Source organism: Ahaetulla prasina, chromosome 8 (genome assembly GCF_028640845.1).
Source record: "Ahaetulla prasina isolate Xishuangbanna chromosome 8, ASM2864084v1, whole genome shotgun sequence".
In the NCBI taxonomy this organism is placed as follows: domain Eukaryota; kingdom Metazoa; phylum Chordata; class Lepidosauria; order Squamata; family Colubridae; genus Ahaetulla; species Ahaetulla prasina.
The window spans coordinates 18,046,758-18,057,081 of NC_080546.1; the positions used below are offsets into that span (position 1 = coordinate 18,046,758).

Below are 10,324 nucleotides of genomic sequence, written 5' to 3' on the forward strand. Positions count from 1 at the left end.
AGTCCCAGCTGATTGGGAGGAAATGGGGATTTTGCAGTAACTTTCCCCTGGATTGGGGTGGGAATGGAGATTTTACAATATCCTTCCCCTGCCAAGCCCGCCAAGCCACGCCCACCAAGCCATGCCATGCCCCTCAAGCCACGCCCACAGAACCGGTAGAAAAAGAATTGAAACCCACCACTGCACTGCGGGCTGGTCCTTCGCTGTTTCCAGGGCGGCCCCACAGGCCAAATCTAAACATCCAGCCCCCTGGCCTTGAATTTGATACCCCTGACTTACAACTAGAATTGCAATTATGGACTTACCTGTTGTGACACCGTGAACCACGCCCTCTTTGGTCTTTGATCCTATTTATTCAACAAAAATAAAAATAAAAATCAGTTTCAGTGGAAACGGAACAGAATTAGTTTTAGGAAGCATAAGGATACAGTTCAAGAGTTCACACAACTTGTTGATCCTAAGTTCAACACAAATCGTTGTGTTTTTATAAAATAGTAGCCCACACAATAAATTGCAAATGATAGCTTAACATTAGGACTTTATTCACACTAAGAGAAACTACTGTTTAGTAGTGTTCCAACCCTTCTGCCTTTATTTGCCCAAGAGAACATTCCAGAAACAGGAACTTAATTGGATCCAATAGAATAGAATAGAATAGAATTTTATTGGCCAAGTGTGATTGGACACACAAGGAATTTGTCTTGGTGCATACCTTTTTCTGGTGAAAAGTATTGGAATTTTATTTTAAAAAATTGATTTTCTATTAAATATATTTCTTAGTGTTTACTAAACATCGTGTTGTCTGGGTATTTAATGTGATTAACAATACAAATTTACATTCTTAATCTCCACCCATTTTTTCCAACCATTGGTAAAATAGATTCCATGTTTGATAATATTCTCCATCCTCTTTCTGTTTAATTTTCAATGTCAGTCTATCCATTTCTGCACAAGCAGAAATCTTCTGCAGAAGAAGTCTTCCTAAAAATCTTCTTAACTATCTCTTCACCTTCTGGTATATCTTCATTTTTCCAGTATTATGCGAATATAATTCTCGCTGCTGCTAAGACATGTAATATTAAGTACATACTATTCTTATCATTTTTTTCTTGATATTATACCTAATAAAAACTATTCAGGTGTAAAATCTATATGTTTCCCTATCATCTTTTCTAGCCACCTATGTATCTTTGCCCATTTTTTTTTTTGCTTTTGTGCAACTCCACCACATATGATAAAATGTGCCCGTTTTTTGGTTACATTTCCAACATTTGCTAGACATATTTTTTAAACATTTTAGCTAACCTAGCAGGTGGTAGAAAGTATTGGAGTCTTTAGAGGTCTTTTGTGGCAAATTACAATTTATGGATGCAAAAAAATTCTGATGCTTGCATAAGCTTCCATATCAAAAAGATGCTTTAAACCAGGGGTCTCCAACCTTGGCAGCTTTAAGACTTGTGGACTTCAACTCCCAGAATTCCTAAGCCAGCAAAGTTGGCTGAGGAATTCTGGGAGTTGAAGTCCACAAGTCTTAAAGTTGCCAAGGTTGGAGATCCCTGCTTTAAACAATTGTCTTGTGCATTTGAATGATGTAAGTGTGCTTAGCTGGTTTATGGTGACATATGCAACTTTCTTGGAATTAGCTCTACTTTTAATTGCCCCATACTGTGAAATGAAATGAATGAACGCTGGCTCTGTTTCTTTAATGAATGGGATTCCATCAAAACAATCTCTAAGTAAGTCCAATATAAATCTATTTTTTTCCCAATTTGACTCAAAAATTAGCACATTATTAAAGTGAAATATGGTAATCTAAGCCAGGAATGAGAAATTTATAGTTTTCAGGAGCACCCCTTCCAAAACATACACACATATCCTGTAAGATTGTACCAGTAGTAAAATAGCTACATTTTGGTGTTTTATCCTTAGAGCAGGGGTCTGCAAACTTGGCTCTTTTAAGATTTGTGGACTTCAACTCCCAGAGTTCCTCAGCCAGCTTTGCTTTCAATTCTGGGAGTTGAAGTCCACAAGTCTTAAAAGAACCAAGTTTGCAGACCCCTGCCTTAGAGAAGTAACTGTTTGACTACTGTTTTTCTTTTTTCAGAATTTTAATGATGGGGATCGAACTGGGAAATTACTCGGAGGGAAATTCATTCATAAACCTCTCTTAAAACCATGGAGAAACTGCTCTATAAGGACCCTCAAAAAAAAAAAAGGAAAAAAAAAAGGGGGGGGGACTCAGCGTTTGGTGTAGATGGAATGATTCCCCTTACTTATCCTTTAAAAAGAATAACAAAGCCAAAAGATGGACCAAAATATTTTGGCTATATCCTTCCTGATGACATCCTCACATTACGTCTGAAAGGTTGGGTTTTTTAACAGATTAACAGAGTTGGAAAGGACCTTGTAGGTCATCTAGTCCAACCCCCCGCCCAAGCAGGAGACCCTACACCATTTTTGACAGATGGCAGTCCAATCTCTTCTTGAAAGCCTCCAGTGATGAAGCTCCCACAATTTCTGAAGGCAGCTTCGGCTCCATTGGTTGATTGCTCTCACTGTCAGAAAATTTCTCCTTATTTCCAGGTTGAATCTCTCCTTGTTCAGTTTCCATCCATTATTCCTTGTCTGGCCTTCAGGTGCTTTGGAAAACAGCTTAACCCTCTCTTCTCTGTGGCATCCCTTCAAATATTGGGAGACTGCTATCATGTCTCCCCAGGTCCTTCTCTTCACTAGATTAGCCATGCCCAGTTCCTACAACCATATATTGCTTGCCATATGTGGACAACTCTTTTTCCCAACAGTAAACCAGCCTAGACTATAATTTATTCTCAGTTGCAAATGAAGGCAAATATACATGTCCCAGGATAATGTTGCAGGATCCAATCTGGATCAGTCACCATGACCAGAGGTTTAGTCTTCCAAGCTTTCATACTCATGCTGGAGCCCATCCTCAGGGAATTTCTCTCTAGCAGAACGTCTGCTTTGAGCTATTCTATGTACAATATTTATGTGGTGCCTGGTTGTGTGTGGCTTTTTAGTTGTTGACTGGGGTGTTGATGGCCGGCTATTAAGTCATTGGCTGTTGTTTCTTTGTGCGGCCAAGCACTCATTTCCTAAGTACTTGACTAGCTGGTGGTAAATCAGCACTCCTGTTGACTGACAAGCAGCCCATTTCCCAGGCTTCAATCATTTCCCTGGCTATTTTTGTCCCTGCTCAGCCAACAATCTTAGCTGCGAAATTGAACGTATGTCCTTGTTCATTGCAATGTGAGTCTACCACATTGAGTTTGGATCTCCTTGTCTGACTGCTTGCTTCTATCCTTGAATTCTATTCTCAGTTGGGTGAGGAGGATATTAGAGCAAATTCAAGTAGGGGTAAGTGTTAAGACACACATGACCACACAGTCAAGGTCAGTGGTGAAATCCAATTTTTTTTACTACCAGTTCTGTGGGCATGGCTTGGTGGGCATAATGTGGCTTGGTGGGCATGGCTTGGTGGGCATGGCAGGGGAAGGATGCTGCAAAATCTCCATTCCCACCCCACTCTGGGGCCAGCCAGAGGTGATATTTGCTGGTTCTCCAAACTGCTCAAAATCTCCACTACCGGTTCTCTAGAACCTGTCAGAACCTGCTGGATTTCACCCTTGTTCAGGGTTCATCCGTGTTCATCTTGGTTAGCTCTACAAGTTAGATCTGGGCCAGATGATGGGATAGCAACCATGAATCTACTCCCCACAGATACAATGCATCCCTTTTGAATTTCTTTAAAATTTCTTCAAGGTGTCTCGCTGAAGAGACTCAAGCCATCCACCAACACAACAGTTATTGCATTTTTAAGCAGAATAAAATATTATTACATTCGAAGTACATGCACTTAGTAGAAGCTTTAGTTATTTCCAGTTTTTAAAAGTTTGCCATTCAAACAGCACAAGAAATGTAATAATGCGCTTGGTTTAAAGAAGGAGCATATTACCACAGGTCATCTTGACTGCTCATTCTGTACAGAATAGTAGTGTGGAAAAGAAATTCGGATTGCTGTCATGGTTAAAACGAAGGATTGAGACCCAGGAGACCCAAACTTCAGTCTATCTTCACAACGACTTTTCTCCCCAGATTATTTTGGGGAAGGTAAATTGAAAAAAAAGGAATGCAAGGAATCTCACCTGGGGTTCCAGGACAAAAAAAATATGAATGCAAATCTAAAGAATTCTACGTACATATACAAATTGACAGCCCACATCACATTAGGAATGTCACATGTTTCTAATGAACCTTGAATCTGTATGAACCTCCAAAGTCTCTCTGGTTGCATCAGATCTTAATTTGACTGGGACACACAGGAAAGTGTGTATGCTACTAAAATTAAATTTAGATCTGTAAGAGTCTCCTGCTTGAGCAGGGGGTTGGACTAGAAGAGGGGTCTGCAAACTCGGCTCTTTTAAGACTTGTGGACTTCAACTCCCAGAGTTCCTCAGCCAGCAAAGCTGGCTGAGGAACTCTGGGAGTTGAAGTCCACAAGTCTTAAAAGAGCCGAGTTTGCAGACCCCTGGACTAGAAGACCTCAAAACTCCCTTCCAACTCTATTGCTCTATGATTCCAGATGTCATTCCGTTTCATTCATATTTCCTTTCTGTCTTGGCTCCACCTGGTTCTTGACATGGGGTTCCGGATGTGCCAATCAAAGGCTGTGCGGTTCTTGGCTCAAATAAAATAAAAACAAAAAAACCCACACACTCCAGATTTGGCGTCTCACCACTTACCCACATAGAGAACTCCTTCTTTTGTCTTCCCTGCTGCTTCCGCCACGCCTTGCTTGGTTTTCTCTGCTGCTGCTACCATGCCTTCCTTAGCTTTATTAAATCCTTTCATAAATACGTCCATGGCCAAAATACGTCAGTGTCCAGAACTGAAAAAATACGTAACTTTTATTTAGTTTGTTAAGTCATTTAAGAAAGAATAGCATCATGTTGTTTAGGAGGGAATAGCAGACCTATCCATGCATCTTTAATCATCTTGGTCTAAACCAGGGGTCTCTAATCTTGGCAACATTAAGCCTGGAGGACTTCAACTTGGGTCCTTGAGTGGCTCAGACTGCTAGATAAAATGAGGACCCAGATTGTTGGGGGCAATAAGTTGACTTTGTATATAATATACAAATGGATGAAGACTATTGCTTGATATAGTGTAAGCTGCCCTGAGTCTTCGGAGAACGGCGGGATATAAATGCAAATTAAAAAAAAAAACTTCAGCTTTGCTGGCTGGGGAATTCTGGGAGTTGAAGTCCTCCAGGCTTAATGTTGCCAAGGTTGGAGACTCCTGGTCTAAACTATGCAGATGGCTAAATATGGAGATAACCAAAGCATCAGGAAGGGGAAATGGGACATGCTCATTAAAACTACAGAATCATGCTCATTAAAACTACTGTCCTTCATGTATATAGTCAACAAGAACAACGTGTTTATTTCCTGCCGACAAATGAGTGGCTTCCATCAACCAGGTATCTGTTGCATGTCATCCTGGCAGACTGCAGTTGAGTGCATTATCTCTTCAGGGAGTACTTTCAGGTGCCCCCATTCCCCAAAGAGATCCAGCATCCTGCAGCTTTTTAGTTCCTTCAGGGTAACAAGAGAGACCTTTTCATTCTTACGGGCTCGTAACTCTCTGCATTTTGCTGTTATCGCGTTATGCTTCTTCAAGGGGTTTAATTTTGTAAATGTTGCTTTCATGCATTTTTAACCACTGCCATTGTTTCTTGTTTAAAGGGACTGTTTCACAGCGGTGTTATTTTTTTTTGGGAGGGAGGGGTTATGCAAAGATCATTGAATATTTCATTTCCTACTTCATTCTAGCCTTAGTTTTTAATTGTAAATATTCTGCCCAGTTTTTCAAAATGGTAAACTCATACCATCTCTTTTCCTCATTTGACCCGTAGTAACTACAGCTACATCCATCCAGTGATGGTTGTAGGGAAAAAAAGCCAACTCCCTCAAATAAGATAGAAGCACCTATATTAGATTCAGAGGTTCGTTCAGGTTTTTTTTTTTTTTTTTGATATTCCTGGAATTAAACCACCAAGGGAGTGAAAGGACCGATGCAATATCATTACCCTCACATATTATGTACTCGTACACTATGCCATTGTTTCTATAATCCTGGTGTGCCAATAAGCACAGATGGATGACTTCATGCAACATGCTAAACATAAAACCTTAGTCCAAAAATTGGGCTTGTACCATCTGCTTAGGTTAGAATCATGATTTAGAAACCACAATACCAGGAAACTGGAGTCATGCAACATGCTAACTCAAAACTCAGCATACTACATTATGGCTCAATGTGATAAGTGAACCCAGCACAAATATTTCCTACATTGTAAATCTTTTCATGACACACTTGTCAGACAATATCAGATAATGCACTGGAAATGATTGATCACTGCCACATCTTGGGGTACCTTCCAGATGGTATATTAACAACCCGATCCAAGCTAAGTTTAGCAAGAGATTAAGTCTATTAATTTAAATGACTTTAATAAGCAAATGAGGATACCAGCATGTAGCCTATGTCATGCACTGTGACTCACAAATAAACCTCAGAACAAACTTTACTCAAAAACAGAGACATATGGAATAACAACTGGAGGTTGCTCATTCCAGAGTGACTAAAACATTAATCTTTAAGACTACAACAATTCAGTTTTATCCAGGATTCTCTCACCAAAACCCCAATATCTTTTTTAAACGGTTGGGGGCTTTATAGCTCATTTGCCTTTCAAACAGATTTTAAAGATAAATCGGGGCTCCCAATTCTCCCAAGATGGCAAGTATAGAAACGTAAAGCCATAATCTGGTATCACAGCAATTTCTTCTGAACCACAAGATTGTGAGTAATTCTTTTAAAATAGGAGTGTGAACTCGAAGTGGAATGGGGTGATGAGGAGGAGCCTCAGTCTGTCTCAAAGGGAGGATTCTAACATTAGCTGAGATCATGTCCAAACCCACAATATGGTTTGTTTTTAAACAATCCCTTATTGCGAAATATCTGAGAAACAACCAAAGACCCTTTTTAATATCCTGAAAAAGTAGAAAGGACCTTTTTGCTTGCTCAGTCACTTTGGTTCATTTCCAATCCCCAGTGCAATTTAGAAGACAAAAATGCAATAATCATCTAAACTCACCGAAACAGCCATTGTTTCGCTTCTCCCTTAAATTACTGGATAAATGATTAATGTTGGCACCCATGCTAGACTATCTACATAGAACCCACTACTACATGGAACCCATGCTAGACTATCAGCTCTGAAATAAATATTTGCCAAATTAATTGGGGGTAAGGGAGGAAGAAAAAAATGGATGAACATGTAATGTGTGTGTGTGTGTTTGTGTGTGTGTGAAAGGAGGTTAAGAGAGTTTTTTTCCCCCCTTTGAACACCAAATCATTGAGAAGGTAAATCTTCAGATTTTGCTTGATTATCTTGACTCACCAAAGGTTCCCCCCAGCTCCCTAAAATGGAGATTTGACTTTTTCTCTTGAAAGGGGGACAATATAAATTGTAGGCACTTGCTAATTCCTATTTTTTCTCTTTCTCACCCACACAAGTCTCTTACAAGAGAATCAGTAAGATACTATCATTATCTAACTATCTGGAAGACTGAGACGTTTTGCACCCAAGATTTCTAGCAGAATGGGTGCAACTGAATGTCCAATATGTCAGGCCACCTTCACTCTTTAGAGTCAAGGTCTTTCTCATTGGCAGCTAAAGAGCCTTAAAGGAGTTGAAGTCCATTTTCTTTATATTCCTGAATTCCAAGACTACCATGAGAAGGATACAGGGCATATTTCAACCATCTGTTGAAGAGCTACTGTGACAAATCCCAATTACAAATCACTCCAGCTCTTCTGACATGACATCCTTTAGATGCTCTCCAAAACAATTTCCATCACTCCAACCACCTAGGTTGGCAAAGATAGCAGAAACTCTCATTCTGGGCATCTGGAGACCACCATGATGTAGAAAGCAGTATGCATGTTAGCCTGGCTTATTTTTCTCAAATTCCAAGGAAACAAGGCAATTAAAACCAGAAGGAAGTTTGCTTATCCAGACATGATGTTTCAGCTAGAATATGCATCTGTTCTTCTCTGCCCCTTAAGATGCCGCTTAAGGCTGGTTCAGCATCAACAAGGAGATATTTTCCCAGTTGTACTTCTCTGGCCATTCTTGAGATGTTCACTAAGACATCTATTATTACCAGTCTCAATGTTCCTTTCTCCCACAGCCAAATCTGTCTGCCAGATTATTTATTTGCCTCTGTGCCAAAGCTTATTTAAAGAATCTCAGAGACTTCCTCCGAAGTCTTGCCCATGTGGAAGGAATTACTCCAAAAGTGAGCACGCACCGGATCGGCACAGTTTTCTTTGCACACTTACATAAGAGCCAGCTCCAAATAACACAGGGAATCAATATCACACCCAGCAAGGGCGATGGTCCTGTTGCAGCTCCATTCCCAGTCTTGGCGAAAATCTGCCCCCCCCCCCGCTTAACCCGCTTTGATCCCCGGGATAGGGCACGCAACGAACCCCCTCCCTTAGCCGCCTCCTGCGACCCCTGTTCGCTAGAGATTCCTATAAGCTACTTACCCCTGATGGTTTTATTTGCTTCGCGCCTCGCCTTTGCTGGAGCGATCAACAGTTAGTCTTTTGCAACTGTTTCGATTTTGTAGAGCGAAAAAGGAGGCTCGGAAGAAAGAAAGAAAGAAAAAAAAGGAATGGAAGCCAAGAGCCCCAAGAGTTGCTTAAGGAGGCGCCCCGCGCTCCCTTCCCGCGGTCAGTACATCCCTGCCAAGGTCCGCCTAAGGAGCGATTGGTGGTACCCAGGCGCCGGTCCTTTCCAGGCGAGGCAAGGATGTGGCTGGGAAAAGGCAGGAAGGCTCCCCTCGCGGACCGGAGAGAAAACTGCGCCCCGCTTCGCAGCTCCAACATGGGGCGGGCGAAGAGGGGAGGGGGTGGGGAGGGGGTGGGGGAAGGAAAGCAAACGTGCCTCTTCTCTCTCGTTCTTTGTGCTGGTTCGTCAGGTAGACAGGCGGCGCCCACGAACTCCCTCGCCCGCCCCATCCTGGTCCCTCCATCTTCCCGTGACTCCGCCCGGTGCCAAGTGCCACCAACCCCGCACCTCCAAAAAAAGACAGCCGAGCTCTGGTTTCCCAGCTCTGGTTTCCCAGCTCTGGACTGGACTGCCTTATTTTGCCGTGCCTGCCCATCCCTCGGGAAAGCCTTGGAGAGGAGGGAAGGGATGCGCTACCTGGTTGGCTCCCGTGCAAGAAGGTTGAGGGAGGGGAGGGGGGGGAAACCGGGGAGAGAAGTATTGGGGGGGGGGTTGTACTGTTGGTTTTAGTGGTTAAAACTCCACCCCTTGGTCGTTAACCACGCCCTTTTGTTTCTCTCTCCGTCTATTTCCACCTGTTAAAGCAACAGGCTTATTATTGAAGGAGCCACTCTGGAAGTACACAAATGTCCTTTTCTTGACTATGTGTGTGTGAGGGATGACTGAAGTAAACCAAAGGATGGGAAATTGCAGGGACGACATATTTTGGGGGATATAGAATAGAAGAGAATGAAGAGAAGAGAAGAGTTGGAAGATACCTTGGAGGTCTTTTAGTCCAACCCCCTGCATAGGCAGGAAATCCTACACCACTTCAGACAAATGGTTATCCAACATCTTCTTAAAAACTTCCAGTGTTGGAGCATTCACAACTTCTGGAGGCAAGTTGTTCCACTGATGAATTGTTCTATCAGGAAATTTCTCCTTAGTTCTAAGTTGCTTCTCTCCTTGATTAGTTTCCACCCATTGCTTCTTGTCCTGCTCTCAGGTGCTTTGGAGAATAGATTGACCCCCTCTTCCTTGTGGCAGCCCCTGAGATATTGGAACACTGCTATCAGGTCTCCCCCTAGTCCTTCTTTTCATACCCAGTTCTTGTAACCGTTCTTTAGATGTCTTAGCCTCTAGTCCCCTAATCAACTTTGTTGCTCTTCTCTGCACTCTTTCTAGCGTCTCAAATTCTATTTTTACATCGTGGCGGCCAAAACTGGATGCAATATTCCAAGTGTCTTATGACTGTTTTTCACACTAATGATTATTGCAACGTTCCCATGGCCACATGATCCAAATTCAGACACGTGGAAACTGGCCTGCATTTATGATGGCTGCAGTGTCCTGGAGTCATATGATCACTTTTTGCAACCTTTGACAAGCAAAGTCAATGGGGAAGCCAGATTCACTTAATAACCAGGTTACTAACTTAACACTGCAGTGATTTAACCGTGATAC

General features: G+C 42.0%; 1 protein-coding gene across 1 annotated transcript in view; it reads right to left on the reverse strand.

The window, feature by feature from the left end:
- The window catches only part of SNCA (synuclein alpha), a 69,645-nt gene extending 60,606 nt beyond the window's left edge, over nucleotides 1–9,039 (reverse strand). Inside the window, exons 1-3 of the mRNA XM_058193436.1 lie at nucleotides 8,638–9,039; nucleotides 4,761–4,906; nucleotides 306–347 (exon numbers count right to left, since the gene is read on the reverse strand). Coding sequence (XP_058049419.1) covers nucleotides 306–347; nucleotides 4,761–4,881 — 163 coding nt within the window. The 5' untranslated portion in view covers nucleotides 4,882–4,906; nucleotides 8,638–9,039. The remainder of the gene's footprint in view (nucleotides 1–305; nucleotides 348–4,760; nucleotides 4,907–8,637) is intronic.
- Nucleotides 9,040–10,324: the final 1,285 nt, after the last annotated feature.